Raw genomic sequence first — 27,990 nt, forward strand, 5'->3', positions numbered from 1 at the left:
CATTCATGTATCATTCAAACTAACTGGGGGGCACTAGCAGTTCTGTGAGTGGGCCTGGCCCCCTAAATCCCACCCATGGCAATAGATCACTAACTAGCTGAGCCAAATTTCTGCCTATCTCAGGACAACTACATTGTAGTTGCATTGGATTCTGTAACTTTGAGCACAGCATTTGCTGTCTCTGCTCCTTCTATGTTGGATTTCTCATTAATATGACATTGAATATTTCCCAAAAAAAAAAGAAAGAAAAAAGGTGTGTCAAAAAAAGGTATTGTTCTTTTGTTTTCAGGTGCTAACAGCAAAACCTGACTGTTATCTCTCCATCCATCTTCTATACCACTTATCCTTTTTAGGATCACGGAGAACCTGGAGCCTAACCCAGGAAGCATGGGGCACAAGGCGGGGTACACCCTGGACAGGGTGCCAATCCATCGCAGGGCACAATCACATACACACTCACACACCCATTCATACACTACGGACACGCCAATCAGCCTACCATGTCTTTGGACTGGGGGAGGAAACCAGAGTACCCGGAGGAAACCCCCACAGCACGGGGAGAACATGCAAACTCCACACACACAGGGAATTCCCACGGTGGGACGCGAACCCCCAACCCTGGAGATGTGAGGCGGACGTGCTAACCACTAAACCACCGTGCACCCCTGTTAGCACTTATGTTTGATCAAATTTTTTCTATTAAAAACCCAACTGTAACAACGCTAACGATATTGATGTCCCCTTGTGCACACAGCCACTAACCTCTCAAAGGAATAACAGAAATACATCATCAACCACCAAATTAGCACCAGAATCACTAAAACACAACACAAACAGCATGGTATAAGCACATTTAATGTGTTTCAGAAGGGTCTTTCCCTTTAATTCAGCAAATAATAATTAACACTGTAAGAGGCGTTTGGACTCTGGGCAAGAGTCAGGCTAAACATTTTCTCTACATTACTCAAGTAAACAAAGCAATTATCTAAACCATTTAAGAAAAGGCGCACGTGACCGGTGATTTATAAGAAAATTGGGGTTTTCAATTAGTTTGTGGAGCCTAGTGAAAACAAGACGTTAACAAAACTGTTTGTGCAATATAAAACAACACTGGACACCTTTAACACCATAAGCTGTAAAACGATAAATGATACGCATGCGCAGTACGGCTCGGGCGTCGTCGTAAAAACTGTGAAGAACTGTACGCATGCGCAGTGCAAACCCACCAGATTGGTTAGTAACAAATGCGGTCAGGTAACAGTAGGGATCTCTGCGTGTTTCTCTACCAGCTGTGTTTCTCTCTCGATGGATGGATGGGAAGAACGGGAGGGTGTGTGAAAGACGACTAAAATGAAAGGAGGATGTGTAAAAGGTGAGCGGACGCCAACTCGGAGCAGCTGATGGATGCCGCGGCTCCTCTGGCTCACGCCATGGAGAAGGAGGATGCGGATGGAGAGGCTGATGATCTCTCGCTGGAGGAGATCTTAACGCTGTACGACCAGCCGATCAACGAGGAGCAGGCATGGGCGGTGTGTTATCAGTGCTGTCAGGATTTATCCGGTTCGGATCAGCCCAGGGTTGTCAGAGGACCAAGAGATGTCAGGATCCATAAAGACGGCACTGTCGGGTTACAAAGATCTCCAGGTAAATACCATCACACCATCCATCATCATCATCATCATCATCAAACTAGCTCAGATTAGCTTGATTTTGATTTGACACTTCAGATTCACGTGTTTGAATATTAAACCTATGTTTACCAATCTATGTGCAGCAAAATTACCTTAACCTCTATCTTAATTAGCTGTATAAACACTTATTCTTGTGCGTTCGACTTTTGCTAGACATATTTGAAACAAAATTCATCCATGTATTTTATATCTAGTCAGCGCCTTATTGTGTAATATGAGTGCTATCAGTATAGGCCAGAGAGCTAAAGTGCAATTCCACGTAGGAGTCAGGGCTGACTTGAGTGTTTACCGATTCGGGTTTGAATTGAGCTTATTAGGAATTGGCTCAAACTTGTATCCATTAGTAGCCTGAGGCAGTTTATTTTTTTTATTTATTTATTTTGTTTGTTTGTTTTTAAATAAAATATCCAACTCTGGAGGAAAACAGTCAATCTGGCAACAAGGCTTCTGCGTGTTGGCATGGACGCGTGTGCTGTTTCGTTTTAAATTGTCAAAGCCGTTGTACGGCTCGCGGACGCCGTCGCGCGCGCAGATGTGATGTGACGCAAGTGGCTTGTTGTTAACAGCCGATTATTTTTTATACCGCAGCGCAGTTGAGGAGAATTCTCGCTGCTGATTGGTCAGCAGCTCTGACAGTAGTTCCGGTTGCAAGGCAAATCACAGGTTTAAATTAATGCGCTCGTTCTAATAGGGTATCGTTTCTATAGTGTATATAGCAAGACTGTAATTACATCCTGAACACAGGCAGTACGGACACAGGGGTAATTGTCCTTTTTAGTTCTTTATAGCCACTTTTCCACTGCAGGGTACGGCTCGACTCGACTCTGCTCGCTTTTTGGGGGCTTTCCACTGCGGATAGTACATGGTACCTGGTACTTTTTTAGTACCACCTTGGTCGAGGTTCTGAGCGAGCCGAGCCGATACTAAATGTGAGCCACGCACTGAGGGAGTAGGGAATTCTCCTTAACGAGTGGTTCTGTATTGTGCCTGAATAAATGTGTCATTTTAATACGTACTTTTTCGTATTGGTAATATTCTCTTAATTGAAAATTATTTATCATTTATCTCATTACAGATAAAATTCCAAGAAATTCTGTCTTAGATGTTTATATCTCGCTTGTTACTGATTTCCAAACGGGCGTTTATCGAAGTCGCTCCTGTCGCAGCTGAATCTAACTTAGTCTTATCGAGCACTACGTAGGTTCTGGAACACCGTTATTTAACATCTTTAATAAGGCTTCTGCCCACTTTGATTTGATTGGCCATTTCAAACATTTTGACATCGACGAGTGCTGCTAGACCGCTGAGGCAGACCAGCCTAAATTTATTATTTATTTTTACTTTTTGTAATTCTAACAGCATACGTAGTGGCACATAATTGAGTGCAGCATCAAAAATGCCGTTATTACAGCCGTGCTGATATTCAGTACAACAGCACAACTGCGATTTTGTTTTTATACAACAGTTTTAACAAGAAATTATTATTGAGTAACTGACATTTCAGACACAATATGTCCAAGTACCTTGTCTAGTATTGCTCCACAGACAAAAATAGTTCCCAAAGAAGCCACAGCTGGATAGAGCATTGTGTGATGCCATAGTAATGCACAGACACTTCCTAGTAACAGTTTCAACGAAACAAACTATTGCTAGAATTGGAATTTTATATTGGATAAGCGACTTGTCCAATCAAATTAGTGGACCAGAACTAACTGTTGTATAATTCTTTAATTTTTTTACTGTTTATAGTCAGATTTCATATTATGGGATTTCCACGAGACAGGTTAATTCCTGTTATCGCTTACTTTACAGATGTTATAAAGAGTTGTTCCCTCACCAGCCTCTCCATTTTTTTTTCAATGTTGCATGTGTTCAGATAAATCCTAAATTTTCTTTTTCAGTCCTCAGTGTTAAGTTTCTGGATGGAAAGTAAAAGTCAAAAGTTCTAGTATCTGACAGAGGTTTCTGACATTTATATCCAGGCTAAAGCTTGTTTATTCTTCTTCAAATACCACTCGAAACATTTTTTGATCCAGCTGCAATACTCGGTGCTGAAGGTTCCCAAAGTTTTTCCCTTTCAAATGTAAAAGATATTCGATCGCAGCATAGATTTAGTTTATGATATATTATGTACGGATATATAATATATTCACATATTGGGTACATTAGACAAACATGTACGTAAATATTTATTAGCTAAAGTAATTACTGCCCCTCCCCCATAATCTTCTCACCCACAGAAATCCAAAACATACATTATGTTACAATGTAGGTTCAAAACATTTTACATCATACCAACAGCACGTTTTCTAGTTTCATTACAAAGTGCAATTCGATTCAAGTTGATAATATTTCGACATGTTCTTAAATGATTGATTTTGGATTAAACTCATTCTAATACACTTCTATACAGGTTTAGGTGATGAAGCAATAAAAGAAAAAAAACATTATATCAACTGAGTTAGGTGTGTATTTACATTGTGTCATGATTTGGTTGATCTACTCTTGGCTATTGTCACGCCTGTGACTCATTATAGGATGTGTATGGGTGTGTCTGATGTGTGTACACACTCGAAGATGCGTTCCCTCATTCCTCAGGACGAATGAGCTTGTTGCTGTTTGTAGAAGTATTAAAAGAACAAATCGCTTAAAGTCAACTCAAAGCTGGGTATATTCATATCCTACATGTCTGTAAAGTTTAGCAGTTTGCCAAGCAGAAATTTGAATGTGAGCTGTAAAGCTCGAAAATGACTCCAAAGTCTAGACTTGGGCAATATCGATTATAGAAATTTCTGACTAAATGCTCTGGTTTTTTTTTTTGGAAACATACAATCGTACACATCATTTACTACAATGATCAGAATTACATTGTTTTTTCTGGGAACTGTGCAGTATACCTTTATATTTTGAATCTTGTATTGTTCATTATGCTTTGTTCACCTTGTCACCTAATATTAGCCGTTTAATTAAACAGATTGTAAGGAACGTTGCTTGCGTTTCACTTCTTTTGTCAGGAGACTGATTCCACCCCCAGATAAAAAGCTCAACAAACTCTGCACAGTTTGGTCTTTTCCTGTTCTAACATCCCTGATTCAGCTCCACCACTAATTGATTCGTACTTTATCATTTAAAGCGGCAGTATGTTGCTTTTGGCGATTTTAAATTTTTGAGCGTCTGTGCTAGAAATGTTTTCCGATACATGGATTACATCCATGCATCTTCTTTTCCTGTTACAGAACATCCTGGGTTTTTTTTTTATTCCTCTTATACCATAGCAATTTGCCAATGGTTAATTTTAATTTTTTTTTTACTGACCCTTATGGGCATTTTTGTCTTTCATTTATTTATTTATTTTTTTATCATTTTGTCTGTGTTAATGCAAACAGCATAAATTTAGCAAAAGGTGTGTATTTTTATTGGAATTTTAATACTTCACCCTCATTTGGTTTCATAAATCTATTTTCAACTATGTACACAAAATAGTTACACTCAGGACCTTAAGGAAAAAATTTCCTCAACGAAACCCATTCAAACTGCAAATATATAATCCCCATGATGTGTAAGCATAAAATCAAGCATTCTGTGTTAATAGCGTTTTATTTTGTTGATAAAGTTTTAAAACATTTGAATTGTGTACTGGAAATCACAAATCCCGCCCCATGTATATGAGTCCAAGAAGGTTACTGAGCTTTGAAGATTTTGCATTATGTAAAGAAACCAGCATTTAAAGTGTTAAAATTCTGAAAATGATCGAATGTTTGGTAATTGTGATCAGAACTGATGCTGGTAAAAAAAAAAAAAAAAAAAAAATCTGTCAGTGAAAGTGGAAAAACATATTAATATATAATATTTTATGACCGTTTTTGGACATGGACATTTTTGTCCTCTATGGACCTATGTATAATTTTTTTTTAAATTGACGCACAAGGGTTTTCCTTTAATGTTGTAGAACATCTGTGAGGTTAGTTCTTGTCATCACATATAGTTGAGGTCGTAAGTTTCTGCAAAATGTTATTCATTTAAAAAGACTGATCATAAAAATTGCATTTTGTTTTTTTATTTAGTCCCGCCCTGAATAAGCTATTTCACATAACAGATGTTTACATATAGTCCACAAGACACAATAATAAACATGTTAAATATAAACTGCCCACTGTTCTTCAGAAAAATCCTCCAGGTCCTGCACATTCCTTGCTTTTCCGGCATCTTCTGTATATCTTATCTTATATCTGACCCCTTTCCAGCAGCGGCTATATGATGTTGAGATCCGTCTTTTTACACTGAGGACGACTGAGGAATTCGTACACGACTATTACAAGAGGTCCAAACATTCACTGATGCTTAAGAAGGCAACACGATACATTAAGAGCCAGGGGGGTGTAAACTTTTCAACAGGAAGATCGGTGTAAATTATTATTTTGTTGAAAGATCTTATTTTTTTCATTTAGTACTGCCCTTCAGAAGCTACATAAGATATTTACATGTTTCCCAGAAGACAAAATGATAACAATTTACACCGATCATCCTGTTCAAAAGTTTACACCCCCCTGGCTCTTAAAGTATCGTGTCGCCTTCTTGAGAATCAATGAATGTTTAAAAATTATTAACATTTTGCAGATTCTGCAAGGCGTATGTAAACAATGACCTTAACTGTATGTCATAGCAGCTATAAACAATTATTCCTTTACCAGCCTATTAAACTCTTTCTTGAATGTAATGAAACAAAAATTCTGGTTGTCACATAACTGAGAAACTGCAGTGTAGTAGTGTAGAACCCCTGAAATTTACCATAAATTTACCACCTTCTTTTATTTCTCCCCGCAGGGAAGGAGCACTCGGCGTCCGCTGTGGTCACGGTGAGTGAAGCTGTCCGTTCCTCTCTGTGTTTTTACGATTCAGGAGGCTGCTTGTGTAGACAGCTTGTGTAGAAAGTTTGTCTTTCAGAAGCGGTCTTTTTTTTGGTTAAAAGTTAGTGTTATGTTTTACAGAGAATCAGACAGATACAGAAGTGTAGTCACGATAATTACATTATCGACTCATCGTACGATACACGGATGTGACCTCGATCGTTTTTGGTGACCGCGATATTGTGTTTACATTCGTGTTTGTTTACATGAGTATGAATGTCGAAAACATTTTAGCCATCTGCTTCGGTCCTCTCGTCTGATCAAGGGCGGTCAAATAAAAATTCGAGCTTCGAATATTTGTCGAATTTAAAATAAAAATGCACATTCGAATGAAAAAATGACACGCAAGTCATAGTCAATAATGTCAGGGATTGAGCCACTTAAGCTCCGTGAGCTGAATCTGAACGAACAGCCGAACGCATCCTATACACACGTGAGATTAATCAGACATTTACACAACATAAACATATTATTACAACTCGCTTCTGACACGAATGCACAAGTGAACTTGAACTTAACTAAGGTGCTTGGTAGAATGATGTCATGTTGTGAATATGCTCTTTACGTTACAACGCACTAAACACAGACAATGAATAACTAAAGCATAAAAAATTCACTGTATTGTATTAGAGTCTGAATATTCTTATGAAATAAAAGTTCATTGCTCTTTGAAAGGGTGTACTTTGCTTAATTATGCTATTATATTATCATTATATCAGTGGCATAAAATGATCTTAAAATGACTATCATTTATCGCAATTATTTCGTGAACAATATATCGTCCAACGAAAGTAGTTCTAGTGGCAGGCCTATAGTCAGATTCATATCTGTGTAGAATACGGTTTAAATATTATTATATGTTTAAATTAGATTAAATGTTTATTAGGCTCTTAAGGGATACGCAAGAGATGTTCTTCATTATTAACCTGGCTAGTAACTTTATTATAACCCAAAACATTGTGTTATGGTTTATATCATCAACATAGGGGGCAGTGGTGGTTTAGCGGTTCACGGCTCTGGGTTACCGATCGGAAGGTCGGGGTTCAAGCCCCAGTACTGCCAAGCTGCCACTGTTGGGCCCTTGAGCAAGGCCCTTAACCCTCTCTGCTACAGGGGCGCCGTATCATGGCTGACCCTGCGCTCTGACCCCAGCTTCCTAACATGCTGGGGTATGCGAAGAAAAGAATTTCACTGTGCATATGTATATGTGACCAATAAAGACTCATTATCATTAAAGACTCATTATAGGCACTGTTTCTGCATTTATTGTTTGGTCATGATCAGTTATCTCCGTTACACTAAAACCCAACTGTTTATTCAGCATTTGAACAGAAAATGAATCTCAGAAGTGTCTCATTGTAAGTCCATACCTCAGTCGGACTGATGGTTTCTGTCCGTTATGTATTTTGTCATAGAATTACAGGATTGTCCTTTTCAAATCTGGTGAAAAATTAGAGAGATGGGACCACAAACACAGTCCAGAATGAGTGTCATGTCATTTTTACGTAATCAATTATCAGTGCATGCCTCATAGGCGCATCCTATCTTTTAAAGAAGTCATTTAAGATAATCATGTTTCAGTTAACGACGCTAATGTGATTTTTGCTGGTGAGAGAGATCGGTTGTTACCCAATAAACATTAAGTATAAGTATAACTTTATTCTACGGTATGCACACTTGTACAAATTTATGACAAAAAATATAACACGTTTTAGAAGGATGATGACACAATAAAGAGAAAAAGCAAAGTATCAGTTACTGATGTGATGTTGTTTTTTTTGCAGAAGAAGAATCAAGTTTAATTCTCATTATATTATATAGTTCTATAGTTGCAACATACCCCTAAAACTAATTTATACTTAAAGAGATAGATAATACAGTAATTTCTGTTTTGTGTCATAACTATACATTTATTATCGTCGCTATTAGAACCATTAGCATTTCCTAAAATATTTCATTATAGCCCTCAGCAGGTCATTCTGAGAGGAAATATCGTGCTGTGACTTGGAAGCTCTCCAGCTGATGACATTTACAGACCAGTCAGAGATATCTTCTGTCATCACCCGACATAAATCTTATCATTTTGCATTTCAAATGGCTTTGGCATTTAACTCACAGTGAGGTTGTGGTCTTAATGTGTAATGATTAAATTCACCCTCCTAACAGACTACACAGCTGGACGTCTCTCAAATGTATAGTGGGAGTGCATGTATTAGTTATGTATTATCTGCAGGGCATGTGCTGATATTATGGCTATGTTATGTCTCAAGAAAATTGGGCGGGAATGTGTCCGTAAAAATGACGCACTGTGGAAACAGTTTGACTCAGTTACACAAGTTTAACATGTAAATAAGACATGTTTGGTGTCTGATCTGTGCTATTTTGGTTTAGTACTGGAGCTAAAAGGCTAATGCAAGTAACCTATTTGGATGGAGATATCAATACCACACTCTCATATTAACACAGTGTGAATTTCTCCTAGTCATCTTATCCTCATTCTGCCACTCAGTGTGAAACCGCAGTCCAGTTCACTCCCCTGTGGGGGAAAATGACCTAGTTTTCATCATCGCCTGGAAGAATTTTATGTTGGAAAATTAAAAGACTCAAACACGGTAACCAGTTAAATAATTCCCTAATGCGTAATTAAAATGCTATCGTATTAATTACCCTTGAGTTACAACGGGTCCAGGAAAACTTGTAACACTCAGTGATAAGAAACGCAAGATGTGCATGCCTTTGTGGTTGGTGCAGGTACATTTTTTTTCTGGAAATAAAAAAAAAAAAAAAAAGACATCCCACACTGTATTCTGTCGTTCAGCGGTTATCACATGGAGTCCTGTTGAGTCATGCACATCACATACTCTAGCTCAAACATGGCTGATGGCTCACCTCTCCGGTTAATTACAAAACCCTTCACAACTCCAGTGTGTGAAGCTTCTATCACGATGAAGCATTCACATTCATTCACACATCAGCCATGTTGCTCGTCATGCCCAGGTTTGGAATAAAAGTTTACCTCCACAATGTTATATAAAATAAAATCCCAGGGAAGTGAAAGACTAGAAGACTAGCTGCTTATAGATAGATAGACAGGCAGACAGACAACCAAATTTATTTTAAAATATACTTTTAAAAAAATCTTATATGGAGCCCTTCTACTGACTGGTTTTATTCCCAAATAACGTTTTGTATCAGACCACCCAATTTTTAGGTTAGCAAAAGTATAGGAACACTTGGTAAGTAAATAACACTTGGTATTTGGTTGCGTATCTCTTGCTTGCAATAACTGCATCAAGTCTGCGACTCACTGACATCACAAAATTGTTGGTACCTTCTTTTGTGACGCTTTTACCGCAGCCTCTTTCAGTTGTTGTTTGTTTTGGGGGGGTTTCACCCTTCACACTCCTCTTCAGGATGTGAAATGCTGCTCAATTGGGTTAAGGTCTTGTGTTTGACTTGGCCAGTCTAAAACCTTCCACTTTCCCACCCTGGTAAACTCCTTTGTTGTGTTGGCGGTGTGTTTTGGGTCATTGTCTTGCTGCATAATGAAGTTCCTCCCAATTAATTTGGATGCATTTCTCTCTAAATTGGCAGACAAAATGTTCCTGTTCCTGAATTCATTCTGCTGCTACCATCATGAATTACATCATCAATAAAGATTAGTCAGCTTGTACCAGAAGCAGCCAGATTCCAGATTCTTTTGTGGCTCTGTCTCTGTATTTCTTTGTGAATTCCAATCTGGCTTTCTGATTCTTATTGTTGAAGAGTGGTTTGCGTCTTGTGGTACGGTCTCTATATATTTCTGTTCTTGAAGCCTTCTTTGAATGGTGGATTGTGGATTTGTGGTGCCTTCACTCCTGCACTGTGGAGGTTGTTGATGTGACTGACTGTTGTTTTTGAGTTTTTCTTCACAGCTCTCACAATGATTGTCATCAGCTTTTGTTGTTTTCCTTGGCCGACCCATTCGGCGTCTGTTGCTGGGTACACCGGTGGTTTCTTTCTTTTTCAGGACATTCCAAATTGTTGTACTGGCTATGCCCAATCTTTGTGCAATGTTTCCGATTGATTTTTCCCTCTTTTTCTCAGCTTCATAATGGCTTGCTTTTCTCCCATAGACAGCTCTCTGATCTTCATGTTGGCCTATCCTTTTTAACAATAAATGTAGTCTTCACAGGTGAAACTGACGGCTAAAACCAAGAGTAATGATAATAATAATGAGTCTTTAGTGGGCACGTATAAATTGTGAAATTCTTTTCTTCGCATACCCCAGCATGCTAGGAAGTTGGGGTCAGAGCACAGGGTCAGCTCCCCTGGAGCAAAGAGGGTTAAAAGCCTTGCTCAAGGGCCCAACAGTGGCAGCTTGGCAGTCATGTGTTCCAATATTTATGCTTGCCTAAAAATTGGGTGGTATGATACAAAATGTGCTATGTTCTATGTCATTTAACACAACTACATATAAACACCAGGAAATAAAATCTGAAATTCTAAACTCTCTTCTCATATTCATCTTTTGATCTCAAACCCAAATGTCTTCAGTCTACAGCGAAAATAAATGAATTGGCCTTGCTGTTCCAATAGTTTCAGAAGGGACTGTATTAATTGACTCCGAGTAAGCGATACACACTCTTATTCACCTCACATTTTTGAAAATTGTTTCTTAATCTTCCATGATTGTCAATCAGCAAACATATTAGGCATCGCTAGCAGGGGAGCTGTTTTCAGACTGGAGTGGTTATTATCAGGTCATTTTATTTCAGGCCATGGTTGATTGCTTGACATCACAAGGGTCCTTTTATTGAAGTGCATGCATTTGCACAGCCTCTGTCGGTTCACTTGGCTGGTGTCCATCATCATTGACCTTCCTGGCTTCAAAGGGGGGGAAGATATCGTCGTACTCAATGTGTCTATTATGTTCAGACTGTTGATGTGGTCGAATGTAATGGAGTGCAGATGATGCTCCCCATGTTACACACAGACACACACACATTTCTCCATATCAATTTCGGTCATGGTTACCATGGAGAGAATGTTGGCTTGTCTGGAAACAGTGATTAGTTTTGATGATAAGCAGTGGTGTATATATGATGATATATATCTCTTCCAACACTGACTAGTGAAGACTAGTGAGATTGGGTAGTGTTAGATTTACATGTTACGTCCCAGGCTTCATAGCTTCGTTGGCAGATTAGCAAAGCAAGCTACACTAGCGACGTGCACTCACCAGACACACCAACAATCTCTGCTACTACCTTCCAAGCTTTATTTTTCTTCATAATGTCTTTAGACATTTAAATATATGTTTTCTATGACGATAAGGTTCTAAGTTGTTGTTTTTTCTTTCTTTCCGTTTTTGCTCATCAAACAGTAATTGGGAACTTTAACGCAGGTAGCAGCTAAAGTTGTGAGTGGGGAACTAAAGAAACATCGGACCACATACACCACAGGATTGGTCGGAGGAATCATTTAAGTGAACGTAGGGTATCTGGTGGTTTTAGTGTGGCCCTGAGAAAACTTTAAACGTGTGTGTGTTTGTGTGTGTGTGTAGAATGTAATTGAGTCTCTGGGCATTATGATCTACAAAGCTCTGGACTATGGCCTGAAGGAGCACGAGGAGAGAGAACTTAGCCCACCTCTCGAGCGGCTGATCGACCTCATGACCAACACGACCGAGCTGAACCCTGACCCCTGCCCCGACGAAGGCTACGAAGCCACCGAGGATGAGGAGGAAGAAGAGCTCAGCCAGAGAAGAGGGAGTCGCCACTACCGAGATGTTCTTAAGGTACTAGAGCGTGTCATATTTATGAATAAATCTAATACATTTTTATTGGGCCACCATCCCAATATTGGTTAAACCTACTCTCATCGACTTCCCTCATAACACCAAGTTGACTTTTTTGTGGCTTGTGTCCTCTTAATTATGTACAGATTCGTATCAGATAGCATGTTAAATAGCTAGCTTGCTCAGTAGCTAAGATTTTACAACAGGATACAAGCTTTGACTAAGAAAAATACTTCATCAGAACAAGATAATGGCAATGTAGAGGATTAACAAAGCAAAGTGGGATGTCTGGAGGTTGTTCCATGTAATGACACGGTATGTCGCTACTCAGCTAGCTAGATAATGTCAATGCTAATACTGTAGCAACAGCAGTCAGTTTAGTGTTCGTCTTAATGAGCTAGAGGAAAAATGAGATAAGGGTAGCAGAATCTTCTGGAATGTTACATTGCGTAGTCATTAATGATACACCATCAAATGCAGTGATTGGCCAATCAGAATGAAGTATAGTGCATTACGCAATATCTGTCCAATTTCACCCTCTGAAAAAGCTTGACGTATCCAATGGCCTGTCCGAATAGCTTTTTTTCTTTTTTCGTTCAGATTCCCTGGAATTGTAATTGTCAGTCACGCAAATAAAGCTGCCGAAGTGCGAATATTTAGTCTAAACGAGCATTTTCTAGGTTCCTGGCTTCATTTGCACAATCTGCTGAGTCTACTGAGTGTACTGTCCAGTACTGTAGGGATTTATCAGGTCCCTTGAAGAGTCTGTGTGAATGTGTGTAAGCAGTAAGCAAACTGCATGGTTGCTTGGTGCAATGCTGTTTTGCTGATAAAGTGAGAAAAGCACAAACTGGCTGTTCAGCAGCCAGGATCAAGCAGAGAGTGACTCACAAACGCCGTCTGTCCATCTCTACCAAACGTGCCAGTGTACGCCAACTCAGGTCCTCAACTTCTGGGCACCTGGTATGTCCTTTAAGAGTCCTGGCTTCAAAATAATGGAATGAACCATCCCTATATTCTTCAAAATGAAATGACTGATGGCAGGAGAACATTCGCTTTTTATTTGTATATTCTACTCCGTAAGGAAGCTGAGGCTTAATGGTGGAACGTAACGGAGTGGAAATGGAAATGCCAAGTGACCTACAGTATCAGACAAATTAGTAAATGTTGTAGCATCTAATACAGTATTACTGTCACTTCTAGAAATCAGATTGTGATTTCATCTTTAGTGACGTACTTAGAAAAATTAATTGCAATGGTGTCCTGAGCCTTTTTTTTTTTTTTTTAAGTTTTGATTTCTTTAAAGTAATAACGATGCTAATGTTTTGCTAATCGTTGTCCCGTAGCTGTGCACGATGCACCTCCCGAGCCCGACCGATGCCCCTGATCACTACCGGGCCGTGTGTCGCGCACTCTATGCTGAAACCATGGAACTGCGGACGTTTCTGGAAAAAATTAGGAGTGCAAAAGAGGTGAGGAAAATATCTGCGCTGTAGAGCCGTTTTGAACCATTTCTGATAAGTGCGTTACAGTAAACTCTTTAAACGAGACGAACAGTCGAAATAGATGACGGTCACATGATGGTGACCTCGGAGGTGCAGCTTTCTTGCACAGAGAGAATTGTGGGTAATAGATCAGGAGCATGGTTGAGACAACAGGTGTAATTTAGTGACGTAAATGAGTACAGTTAGATGATGGTCTGTGATTAAAATTCGATAATTTAAAAAGAGTGTATTAGACTAATCTGGTGGTTTCTCTGATAGGTAATAATGAATAAATGCTAATTTTGGCCATATAGTGTATAATGTATGTAACAACTATCTGATATGTTAATTTAATCAATAACTTTGAAACACCATCTTATTATACATCTAATGGACCCTATAATAATTACTTGCAGGTATTTATGAAATGATTGACAACTGCCATCACACAAAGGAGAGAGTGAAGCATGTAAATTTACACATTGGGACACATCGACAGCGATGAATCATCATTATGTCATCAGTTTTAGCTTTAAAACCAGCAGCACTGTAAGCTATTTAAGAGCTGCCGTTTAAGTTCATTAGGTTTCAGTGAGCTCTAATTAAAACGTTCTGTCTGTAATTCAAGCTAAATAAAATATGTATGAGCATTTAGCTAAGCTTTAAGATGTGCGTTTAGCTAAGCTGTTTCTTCAGCGAACAGTGCTGAGGATCTTGGGACGTCCTGATTGTCCCCAGTACGCCAGCAATGCCGTCCTGGATTACCAGTCTGGTTTTGTGTAGATGTGTAAGATGAGATGTTCCTCTACTCCAGCATGTTTTGTCTCTTAAAGGCGGTTCTGTCTGTTCCCACAGGGGTTTATTGTTACAGGCTTTTGTTTTGTGCCTGAAGAAAAAGCCCACTATAAAAAAAGAAAAGCTGCTGTAAATTCTAGCTTTATTACGGAAGGTACCAGAGGCTCCAAATCGAACCAGTGCCACTAAAAACTCCAACTCGGACACACCATTTTTAGTGTTTATCTGAAATTTAGGTGTGTTTATCTCTTCTTTCGAGACAATATAGTGTGTGATCATTAAACCCCAATTTAAGAAAGAGGCATTAAAAGCAACCATGGATTTGTTACAATATACTTTACATCTCTTTTTAATTTGATACAATGTGATGCAGTGCAATTCAACATTCTGTTTGAATTTAAGCACAAAGTATTTTTGAGGAATGTGTAGCCACACCTCCTTCACTGGGAATGACAAACATTGAGGCCACACCTCCTTCTATGGGACTGACAAACATTAAAGCCACACCTCCTTCATTGGGACTGACAGACACTGGGGACTCACCTCCTTCATTGGCACCAACAACGTCTCTTCCATTACACAACGTATTAGTGTGTCCCAGTACTTGATTACTGTTTTTTATACACACTCAAAAGTATGCACTTTTTCTTCACAAAAAGAGTACATACTTTTAGTGCATGGTGTAAGTATGCCAACTGGGACACAGCCCATGCCTTTTAAACCGGGACTGATGCGTGCAGAGCCATGTGGCCATGCCTCTTTCTGAGACTGAGACTGGCTGGCACTGAGGCCACACCTCCTTTACTGGGACTGGCAAACATAAAGGCCACGGCCCCTTTCATTGGGAATGACACACATAGGCCACACCTCCTTCATTAAGACTGGCAAGTATAAATACTTAGGGTCTCTGATGGTGATGTCAGAGGTGTAAAATGTTTTCTTTTGCCTGTGATTGGTCAGAACCTGCGGAAGATGGAAGACAACAAAACTGCCAATTCAGCCAGAGACCTGAATGAGCTCGAGAACGAAGACTGGGTGAGTGAATCATCATGAAATCTCTTGTTTTAAACACAGGATCCCAATGTTACCTTCAGGAGTATCCCTCATATTTCAGAATTCAAAGATGATGCTCAAGTAAATGCATGTCATCAAGTAAATACCTGTCCTAAAACTGATATTACATGTAAACAGTGAACAGTTTCCAACAGGCACTTATTGGGCTCAACTCTTTTTGCACACCCTAAATCTCAAATGATGTTTCACAGGCTACGTAGTGCACTACATAATGTTATACCTTAAGCAATGAGCATTTAAAATAGATAGGACTAAAAAAAAAAAACCCTCAGAAGTACTTTTAAAGTGCGTGACTGTAGTCGGTGTGTGTGAATTTGTCGTGTTGTTCAGGCAAGGTTCTGGGTGCAGGTGATGAGGGACTTGAGGACCGGCGTGAAGCTGAAGAAGGTGCAGGAACGGCAGTATAACCCTCTGCCCATCGAGTTTCAGCTCACACCCTACGAGATGCTCATGGACGACATCCGCGCCAAACGCTACACACTGCGCAAAGTCATGGTGAATAAAATAGACACAGACCGTTGCACACAAACGGCACACCGGTCGCGGAATCATCCTCCTGCTCTTATATAAGTGGAAAATGAATAAATAATAAATGACTCCTAATATAATAAATGATTCCATGGCAGTACGTTGCTAGCGTCCCATGCTAAGCGTATTTATAGAAATTAAACAACACACCTGAGTGAAATGTTGATATTTTTGACATTTATATCTGGTTTCCACATTGTAAAGGAATGATGCCTTTTACAATTTCCATATGCACGACTTCATGGAGCCAGGCTAGCTAGCTAAATCATTCACCTCAGCAGACTCGTTTTCTTGTTTATGCTAGGCGTCTATGTTTTTATAAACATGCTAGCCCCTAGCATCAGTGTTTGTACATGAACGGTGAGCAGATTCCTCTTTCCCATGTAGAAATGACAAATTCATCAATTCTGTTCTTTTAATACCATGGAAGACATGAGGATGTGGTATTAAAGGATTAAAGTTCTGTCATCCTGACTTGATATTTTGATACCAAAATATATCGTTTTAAGTCCTGGTTTATTTTAAAAACTATCGATCCCTTAGAATGCAGCAGCTTCCAAGCTATATTTCGCCGTCTGCAAACTCTACTCTCGATCAGCGAAACCACTAATATTTGCATTTCCTAGTACTTGCCTAGTATTTGGTGTCTGAATACAGACGGGTAAAGAATCTGTAGTGCTATCTGAGCCTGACTGTGGTGCATGTTTAATAAAATGGAGGTTAGGTCAGTAATGTGATCCTAAGGATATGAAGTATGCAAAAAATTTGTGGCTGTGTGTCCGTCTGAGCTGCCATTTTGAAATTCGACCCCCAGAACATATATAGACCAAATGTAAAACGTGCAAATGCTAATAATGGGTGTTAGTTTTTATTTATTATCATTTAACTTCCTACACATTCCTACTTGGGCCAAATGGAGACCTATAACGCACCTGTGCGTGTCCCTCAGGTGAACGGAGACATTCTTCCTCGGTTAAAGAAGAGCGCACATGAAGTCATCCTGGAGTTCATCCGATCCAGACCGCCCCTCAATCCTGTGAGTACCATCACACATTCGTCAATACACTCAAAACACACGAAAGCACTGTCGAGGACTCCGATTAATTATAGCGTTGTTGAGCGATCTGGCTGTCTCGGTTATGTACATTTTATTAATTTTTTTCTTTTGTGATGTTTAGCTTGTCAATATTGGTTGGTTTATGGCTGGTTTATTCGATACCGTGTTTAATTTAGATGTAACTTTATTGTGTGTGTGAATGAGTGATGGTAACCTACGAAGTGTGTGTGTGTGTGTGTGTGTGTGTGTTTGCAGGTGGCAGCACGTAAGCTGAAGCCTCAGGTGGAACGTCCTCCGAGCCTCCATGAAAGGATCCTGGAGGAGATCAAATCCGAGAGGAAGCTCCGCCCAGTGTCACCTGACCAGATTCGCAGGAGCAATCTGGGTGAGACTGCAAACACACATGTGCACACAAACATATTGGGTGGTGTCTCATATCCTGTACTTTTGTATTGCACTATCCACTTTTGGTCCGCATTCACATTTTTGAGAATCCGTGACGGACTGTACTATTAATAGTCAGTAATTTATACAACAGCAGTTTGTAATGATGTCACTATTTAATAAAATAATGAATGAAATAACTTTGATTTCTTACCTACCAACAACAGATCTGTCTTTGATCATTTCAGATGCATGTGTTTGAATGAAACAAGTGGTGACGGCTGTCATTTTTTCAATTATTAACATTTCACATGTTTCGATTTCCTCAATTCTGTACACTACACACACTGCACACGACAGTTTGTCCTTTCTGTTCAGCATAAAAACTCAAAACTGCTATGATTCTTTGATACTACCCTGTGATACTAAACCCAATTAGTAAAGAACATAGAGTGTAGTGTTCGAGTATAGTGCACAGTGCGTGATTTGATACAGAGCTTTGGATAACATGATGTACATATATGCATTTTATGATGATAATATGCTGTATATTCTTCTAAAGTCCTTTTAAATTGCCAGTTGAGCCACAAACTGTTGATTAGACACATGTAGTGCATTATTCATTGCCATGCTGCATTAAACTCCGTCTGCTCCAGTTCATTTCAGTGGGCCTCATTTATCAATCTTTTGTTAGTTGTGTGTAAATGCTTGCGCAAGCGAAACCGAAAAAATTTAATCTCGTCCGGATTGCGAAAGTTTTGGAAATGCTGATTTTCTTTGTAGTCGCATAAAGCGTAAAGCGTGTTCCCGACACAGTTCATTTGCATTTAGTGACGCCCACAAAACTCCATAAAAGGTCGAGCGCACAGACAGCTGGGGAGCATGAAATGACAGCTCAGGGTAAAGTCTGAAATGCAGAAATGGAAGGTATTTTGTCTCACTTGCCAAAATGACGATAAAAATATTTACTACATTAATTACACTACTAATAAAAAGCGAGCTCTAAATCTTCCATCGACTGAGTTGTTTGCAGACGAACCGGCCATCCTCTGTTTATGCGCTGGCTTTTTTACTTTTTTTTTTGGTCGTAAATGAATGTATATTTTTTATTTGTCTTGATTTATGGGTTTGTGCTGCCTCGCTTTCTTTATTTTTCATGTTCTTTAATTAATGGCAATAATATAAAACGACAAATAATATGATTTGAAGTCAATCAAGTTGAGGTTTTACATTAGTTAGTCTTTTTATGCGTGAATTTACAAACACTCAGAGCACGAGTATTATACAAATGTTTTTTTTCCCCCCCTCGTATTTACAGAATTTTCATGAATACCTCATTACTTGTGTAAACGTCCGCATGAACGATTTACGAATAAATCTGTTCGTATCTAGCTTGATGAATGCGGCCCAATCTATCTAGTCATTACTCAGTTAAAAGTTCAGTTTGACGCTTTAATGATTTACTGATGTTAGGCCATGAAGGCAATTTCCTATCTTCTGACCCTTCTAGACACCAAAGAATATGTGATCTCTCAGTTGAAGTGTCATCATTTCACCAGATATGGAATCTTGAAGAGATTTCTCCACTGTTTTTAAAATACAAGGAAAATCTGCTTGTTTTAACCCGCTGACTCTTTTTGTCCTTGCAGTAATTCGGCCGCTTAGCACGTCTCAGAGTTTTGACTCGTCAGGTAAAGCCGTGCGATCTGTCTGTGCCCTGTTTTCGGTGTGATTCGCTCCTTTTGATTTGGTTTGTCCGTGATGCTTCAGTCAAACGTGCCGCACGCGTGTCGTTTCATTTCATGCCTTTGTGTCATTAGCAGTTCAACTGAAAGACGTGATTTAATAGTGAATAAACCCTATCTCGGATCTGTAACTTTTGATCCAATCTGGCAACCTTTCGAATGTATCTCTTGATACGGGGCACAAATGATGGTGTGCTCAGCTGACGAGCTCTGTCAGTTGGACAAGCCTCAAAACGGTCCATAAACATGGTCATCTGAGCACACCGTGTGTCTCACATGTTGTGTGTATGTGTGTAACACCAGCTTGTGGTGTCTACTTGTGGACTCACCTTCGCTCACACCTTCTCGAACACACACACTTGTGCACCCATACACCCGCATGTTTTATTGTGTGACAGAAATGTGTCACTTTGTCCAGACATCTCCGCCCCTGACGCAGCGAGGAAGGCATCCAGCTCGCTCTCGTTAGCTAATGGCTCGTCACTCCAGGCAAACAGCACCAGCGGCTTCCAGAGAAAGAGACTCCATGCCCCCACTCTCGCCGAACTGGGCAGCTCAGACTCGGACGTGAGTGTGTATGAAGGAAAAAATGCTAATATGGCTAGCATGCAGGAAAGTGAATGGAAACATAAAACTAACATGTCCCTTATTATTTTTCACTCATAGTTCGCCATGTTAGATATATAAATCTGCCTTTTACAGTGGTTAGCAATGCTGTATTTTCCAAGCAAGATTATAAAATGAACCCAGGAATCACTACTGCTAAGATACTACTACTACTACTACTACTATTATTACTACTACTAATACTACTACTACTAGCAAGGCCATGGGATTTTTAATGCTAAGCATTAACTTACCATATAGATTTCCATAACTATTAATTGGTGTATGTTCCATTCCGCAGGATGAGACGGTGGGTCAAAGGTCAGCCAGCAGCTCCAGCATCTCCACACCGATAGTTGAGGACACATCGCCGGAGTCTGTGGTGGGAAAGAAGAGTGAGTCACCTGCAGTGACAGACAGAGTGAACACTCAAAGATACTGAATAAAAAAAAAATGTTTTAATTGTTATTATTAATGTACAATATCTGCTGTCTTTAGCTCCGCCCATGTTCCTGCCCATCTCCTCCACACCGCAGCCGGAGAGGAGGCAGCCGGCACAGAGGAGACACTCCATAGAGAAGGAGACGCCCACAAATGTCCGGCAGTTCCTCCCTCCATGCAGACAGAGCTCCAGATCCTTAGTGGGTCAATAAGGAACTCTTGCATGCTCAATTTTACAGTTTTTTAAAAAAATTTTAATAAATAAAAGTAGTTGCTCAAGATGAAGCCATACATTTTCCTAAACACCGCAAAATTTCTGGCATTAAATAAACCTCAATAAATATTGGAATCACATGTCTCTTCAAGACTTAACTCTTTTATTCACCGGCTTCTGAGTAACTAGGAATGTATATTTGTTATTATATATGTACGTTTATTTTGTTTTAATTTATGTACTTACGAATTTAGTGGAAAATTACTACGTAATTCATTTCATATTCATGACTTGAAACTCCATAAATAAAACAAATAAGCCTAGTCATTCAACATAGGACAAAATAAATTACACATATAAAAGGAGACGGAGTCAATGTGTCTGTGGTAGCAGACAAGCTGCACTGGCTGAGCTGCATTATTGGAAGATTAAATTTATCACACACTTCGCTTAGGAGGTGCTCTTTCACCGTTTCCTCGTCATTTTGTCGACTAATAGGCATTTATCAAGATATGCTCACGAGTACGACGAAATTCAGCGGTACTGAAACTTGAATTTCTAGTTTGCAAAACATTCATACACTTACTAAAAGAGTCACTAAGCAGCTTTACAGAAATCTGGATGTAGATTTAGATCCCTAAAGAGCGTGAGGTGAGAGTGATGAGGGGGGGAAACCTCCCTGAAACGACATGAGGAAGAAACCTCAGACGAACCAGACTCAAAAGGGAACTCGTCCTCTTTTGGTTGACACCGGACAGTGAGATTATAAATTACGAATCCTTTACACCTGTATACTATAAAGACAATCATTACTGAGTGTATTGTAAGGATGTACAGTATGAGCATATCGTGAATAAGGGTCCGGGTGAGATTATCCATTGAAGTGCAGATCTTTAGAGTATCCTTCTGAGATTATTCACAGTAGCATGCTCCAGCAGAAGACGCAGAAGGTGTCCCAAGCCTTCTTGTCCCAAGCTTTGATACGACTGGCTGCATGCAAAACATTGATTAGGAATTAGCGATACAGCTCCAACGAAACAATCATCATATTTTAAGAAATGATGTCAAATATGAATATGCGGGCTGTATATCTATACTGTATGTTTCGGTTTTAGATTTTCTTCTTTTTTTTTCCCTTGTAAGTGTTTTTTATTTATTTTTTTTTTATTTGAACTTCGATTCCTCTGTGATGTGTGCTGCGTGTGCTAAACGGTTTGCTGTGTGGGTGTTCAGGAGGAGTTCTGCTTCCCGGTGGAGTGTTTGGCCCTCACGGTGGAGGAGGTGATGCATATCCGGCAGGTCCTGGTTAAAGCCGAGCTAGAGAAGTTCCAGCAGTACAAAGACATCTACAACGCTCTAAAGAAAGGAAAGGTAGGAATGGAGAACTGCTTACATAATACACGACGGATATCGAGCGCATTACAGATGAGTCATGAAGAGAAAAAGTAACGGCGATCAAGACGAACAGAGAGAAAAGTTATTGTAAAGGAAGTCAAATTAGCTGTGCTGTCTGGGTGGCAAGGGCATACTCTCTCTCTCCGTTGTCAATCACAGTGACGCCAGCCAATCGTGTTGCTTGTGTATGTGGAAGAGGGCAGATAGCGCGTTCCTTCATTAGTGATGCAGCAGTTTGAAAAGATAAAGTTGGTTGGCTTCATGTTTCTTGGAAGAAGCACATGTTTGCCTTCACCCTCTTGGTAGCTGCTGTATGATCGTGAAGAGCTGGCTGGCACATATTCTTTCATTTTGGCGCAAATAATTTGAGAGAAAATATTATTTTTTAAAAAGTACTTCTAATGAGAATAATTTTTATTCTCATTCCTATTGTTTGAGTGGAAAATTCTGTTAAAAGAGGTTTTATTTATTTTATTTTTTTTATGCAGCTCTGCTTCTGCTGTCGGACTAAACGGTTCTCCTTCTTCACCTGGTCTTACACTTGCCAGTTCTGCAAAAGGTAAAGGATCGATGATCCGTTATGAAGTCTGGTATGTAGACGAGTTGTGTACGTTTTGTTTTTGTTTTTTTTTTACATCTGAGATTTCTCCTTCCTCCCTCAGACCGGTGTGTTCACAATGCTGTAAGAAGGTAAGTCACAATTTCTGGTTGTCATTTTAGAGCTTCTCTTCATTAAAGTAGAGTTTAAAACAGGAAGTCAAGGTGCGGTGTATCAAATGGCTTGACTTTTATCCCGATAACAATACTAACTCTTTCTCCAGTAAAATGCAAATTTAATACATGCCCCTGGAAAAGCATGGGTCAGCCGTTTTTTCCAGGAACCTTTCCACAAACTCTGTTAGAAAAAGGGTGTCTAGTTCGAACATTAAACACGGTAGATGTTTCATGAGTTTCTATTCCATTTGAAGAATTGAATGAGAATGAGAAATGTTTTGAATTACACAGGATAAGCAGACTTGGGAGAGAATAAAATAAAATGTCGTATACGGAATTTTCTTAATGCTTAGCTGTAATTTTAAGGTCCTAACTATAAATGCCAAGGTACAAAAACTTGTGCCTGATCTGCTATCCTCCAAACCTTTTATTTTCTACCTTTAATTAGAAGACAAAGTGACACATGGTTTTACAAAATAGACAAGCGCGTTTTCATTACTGATACTAGACCATATTTTGACAGACTTTTGTGTTTCCTGACACTCGCACAGATTCGGTTGCCCTCTAAGCCGTACAGCAGTCTACCCATCTACTCTCTGGGACCATCCACTTCCACGCTGTCCCGGGGCAAATCAGAGAAGACGAGCACAAGCCAGCGCCGGCCTAGCCTTCAGCGCACCATGAGCAGGTACCATATCCTTCAGCCTTCACAGACTTCTTAGAGTAGGCTTTAATGGCATCATGGTGTGGTGTTCGCTCACAAAGTGAACAGTCCAGATTACCTGAGGTTTTCTATCCTGAACCAGATGTTCGTGCATAGCTATCAGTTTTGGTGTAGTTTGCATTGCCATAGAAGCAACTTATTTCCAAGTATAAGAACAGCTTATCTAGCATTGACCGTTTTTCCAGCATGATGTGACTTACGTTTTAAAACTTGGGTACTACAACAATCACCCAAACCAAATCTAATTTCTTGATTTTTTTTTTTCTCATTCTTTATCTTTTACCTCTTCCTCCATACCTTTCAGACTGTCCAAGTCATCACGTCAGGCCTCAGCGTCGTCCTCACGCGAGGACATCGAGCTCCCTAAGGAGCTCACTGAAGACTGGAGCACCATGGAGGTGTGTGTGGACTGCAAGAGTTTCATCTCAGACATCATCTCGTCCAGCAAGCGCAGCCTTTCCTTGGCCACCAAACGTGGCCGAATGAAGTGCAAGACTCACTCATTCAACGAGCCCTCAACCACGGGATCCGAGTACCGGCCGTCTGAGAGAACCATTCATGAAGTCTAAATGACGTATTTAAAGAAATACAACTTGGACTAGACCGAGGTACTTCCTAAAGTGGAGTCCTCCTGGAGTACCCTCTGTTTGTCCTGGAGTTTACTACAACGTGAGCTGTTGACTGTGTAATATGATGGCCATAAAATCCTTTTAAACATGTAGGACTTATTAACAAGATTTGTTCAGGTGTACGTACAAGTAGGCATGTGCCGATAATCACTTAGATTCTGTGTGGAGATATGTTGAAGTGTCCACAATAACAACGTGTTGCATATCTTCTAAGAGTTAGTTGTTCTTGTGGACGCTTCAGAATATCTCCACACCCCCTGAGCTCCTGAGATTAAAGTCTGTCAAATTCAGAAAGCAGCATAAGGACAGCCGTCTTACAGAGATCCTTTATTTTGGACAAATCTAAAGGAGAGAAGAAAGGCAGTACCATAATGGTTCACTGGAAGGTTTAAAATGGTGGACAGAACTGTTGCTTTGACTCAGGAATACATTTACGCAAATGTTAATTCATATTTTTGCCTTTAAATATACTTGATTATTCATGATAGGCATGAGTAGCTGACGAATTAAGTATTTTTTTTAAATGTAATCACCCAAATAAATGCTTGTTTTACTTTAAAATACTGGCCCTGGTGCCTGTCAGAAGCACCACTGAACATGAGACAAAGCAAGTTTATTGATCGGAGGGTGCCAATACTTTATTATTCGTGAGAAATTTATAAACAATTGCGCAAAAACGTTGCCGTATTCACACTACAAGAGACTATCGCTTTGTGAGGTGGTCTTTATCGGTACATTTATTTAATGTATTTAGTCAGCTGCTATTTTTTTGCTTGCTGTTTAACACCGCTGCTAAGCAACTGGGAAATGTGAATGCTACGAATGGAGGCGAGTTACTGACTGAGGAGAAGAATTTAACTAGCTAGCTAGCATGTAACCAGCAAGTCTTTTATTGTAGGGAAGGTAAACGGAGAGAGAACGCAGAAACCAGACCAGGTTGTCGAGAATATCAACATTTACCTCAGATGTGCTGGGAAATTACTTTAAAAAATGCTCTAAACAGATAAAATTACGCTCTAAATACAGTTAGCGTCAATTGCTAACTGGGTTTCTGCCTTTTTGAAAAATGGCGACATGGGGTGATAAAGCTAACAGAAAATATCCGAAGGAGTGTATTCCGGGTTGTTTGTGTGGAATTTTCTCATCAATATGGCAAACCCAGTACCTTATCCGAATTTAGAAATATTATCAGTGAATAAAAGGTAGCATTGTGAAGACATTTTTTGACTGGAACCTTCTCCATGGCCATGGTATAAAACTGATTATGGGCACATGTCTTGTCATATGCTATGATGTGTGTAATGTACAACAGGGTGGACTGAAAAAAAAACCTACGTTTTGTCTTGTAAATATGTATATTTGCTGCAGGTGTACAGACCGTCGATCAAGCTGTATTTATTTTTATATGAATCGGGTGACATGCTGTAGTTTGGCCACTGATGTGAGATGTTGTAATGATGCCTTGTTGCCAGTCCCAGTCCAAATCCCCTTTATTAATCCAACCCCAGTTACAGAGTGATGAGAATCTACCAATGTCAGTAATGTTCTCAGCAGTTTAATGTGAAGTGTCACTGGTAGCCATGTTGATCTGCTACTAAATATAAAGCCCTGACTTTCTTTTCAGTAGTGCATGATGGGTAATGTCTACATCCCTCCACATTTCCTACTTTAGCATACCGTATGTAGGCCATCATTTGTTTGTATTTCTCTAGGTGAACATTGTCAATAATAGTATTAATTGAAATAACTGATCAAGTTTTTCTTTCGTATAAATGACCTAATTGTGCAGTTTTCTGTTTTTTTTCTCTCTCTCTCTCTTTTCTTTTTTATATTTCTACCTAGCCTGCATACCATAAGCTGTTAATTTGCCTTAAAGCCATTGACTTTCTCAGTTATTGTAATCTTGTTTTACTCTACAGAACTGGACTTTGACATATGATTGACATGGTTTTGAGTGACGGTGGTTTTCTAAGTCGAGGGTTCTCTAATAAGCACAACACATTTATTTTTAAAAATATCCTGGGAGATGATTTGCCAAATCAATATTAGCCCATTCTGAAAGCCAAAAATGTCATTTAAATGAAATGGAGCATAACAATAACAAAAATCCTTTTGTATCTTAACTAATACCTTCTTTATTGACCCTGAATTGTTTGACAGTTTTACTGTGTTTACGTGTTATCACGTTATTCTTTTAAAACAGAATTACCGAGACTTGGAAATGCATTAAATTTACATTAAAAATGACATTATTTTATGAATTATTCCACAAAACTACATTACAGTTTAGGCATCTACAGAATGTTCTGGCAATATTTTAGGTCTTTAGAAGTATACAAACTCATGAAATTATTATTATTTTATTTTAATGAAGTAATATGTATGTTTATTTACGTTTACGGCATTTGGCAGACGCCCTTATCCAAAGCAACTTACAGTCTCTATCATCAATAAATAGACCCTGATACTGGTTCACTAGGTCACGGACTAAGAGTACTAACAGTCTTAAAAACTGTTAGGGAGGTAATATACTAAGAAAAAGTACACAGACAACACAATATTATTATTTTTTTCAGCTAGTGATAGTGTTTTTTTGTTTCCCCAGAGAAATGTTTCTTGCATTTTATCTTCATATACTGCATTTTTTTTTTGCCTTATAATTATTGCCTTTCTCTGTCCCATAAAGCAAATGATGGTTCACAGATTCCCTAAAAACCAAATGCACAACTACTTCTTGAGTACTACAACGACTGAAGCTAAGCACAACATTACTAAAATGCACCAAAGTGCTTAGATATGATACGCTATTTCAACAAGTCTTGTAAGGACTGGCTCACCAGGAGGTTGTAAGTTGATATCGCAAGACCGAGAGACACAAAATGGACCCATGAGCAAAACCCTCATCATTTAAATAGGCGTTTCTACAAGACGGAATCTGAGAGAGAATCATATGAATTTCAGTATCTGGTGTTACGCGTTGACCATAATGGACTTTCCTCATGCCTGAATTTTTTACAAAAGACTTGTGGAACTTGGGCTGTATATGTACCTTCACACAAATGACAACTGGAAATTGCATGTACATCTGTGCTTGTGCATTGGATCTGTGACTGTGATCATTTTTGTTTCCCAAAATCTGGATGATCATAATAAACAAATGCAATACCTTCAAACTGCTGCTGCTGTTGTAATTAAGAGTTGGAAACCTACCTTTTAATGGCTGTACTGTTTAATTCGTTTTATTACATCTAACACTGTGGAACATGGGGGCACGGTGGCTTATTGGTTAGCACGTTTGGGGGTTTAAATTCTGCCTCTGCCCTGCGTGCCAGGAGTTTGCATGTTCTCCCTATGCATCGGGGGTTTCTCCCTAATCCAAAGTTATGCGTTGTAGGGTGATTGGCAGGACTGTGTGTACGATTGTGCTCTGCCAAGGCTTTGGAACCCGGTATGGAAAATGGAACATCTGCACAGCAGGTAAATTCCTGTTATTACTTACATTATAGCAGCTATAAACAGCTGTTCCCTCGCTAACCTTTCTTTTTACCATGCTTGTCAAATTACAGAGAAACTGGAAAGTGCGGCATCCTGAAGGCTTTCCTGTGTCAGGAAACCTACAATGACTGCTTTACCTCTGACTGTTAGGAGACTCCCTAACACAGGAAACTCCCTCCATTAACGTTAAATAAACATCTCCTGACAGAACATGTCAATATCAATGATTTTCTTTGTTAAACAACAGCAAGTGATTAATCTGTTCATTATTAGGCTTATTATAAGGAGTGCCACCATCACAAGTCCTTGTAAATGAGCTATTACTATA

General features: G+C 39.3%; 1 protein-coding gene across 2 annotated transcripts; it reads left to right on the top strand.

The window, feature by feature from the left end:
- Positions 1-1,087: 1,087 nt before the first annotated feature.
- Positions 1,088-27,956, top strand: spire1b (spire-type actin nucleation factor 1b). 2 transcript variants are annotated; one of them, XM_053611491.1, is made up of 16 exons: positions 1,088-1,644; positions 6,516-6,547; positions 12,144-12,377; positions 13,724-13,849; positions 15,617-15,691; positions 16,061-16,225; positions 17,208-17,294; positions 17,571-17,700; positions 19,863-20,011; positions 20,352-20,445; positions 20,549-20,691; positions 21,939-22,076; positions 22,589-22,659; positions 22,763-22,790; positions 23,366-23,502; positions 23,843-27,956. In XM_053611491.1, exons 1-16 carry the CDS (start codon positions 1,401-1,403, stop codon positions 24,105-24,107), a joined length of 2,118 nt encoding a protein of 705 aa, XP_053467466.1. In that variant the 5' UTR covers positions 1,088-1,400; the 3' UTR covers positions 24,108-27,956. The 2 variants fall into 2 exon arrangements, with proteins under 2 accessions (XP_053467466.1, XP_053467467.1); XM_053611492.1 differs by having other exon boundaries at positions 19,884-20,011.
- Positions 27,957-27,990: the final 34 nt, after the last annotated feature.

This window comes from Ictalurus furcatus, chromosome 23, assembly GCF_023375685.1.
Source record: "Ictalurus furcatus strain D&B chromosome 23, Billie_1.0, whole genome shotgun sequence".
Lineage (NCBI taxonomy): Eukaryota > Metazoa > Chordata > Actinopteri > Siluriformes > Ictaluridae > Ictalurus > Ictalurus furcatus.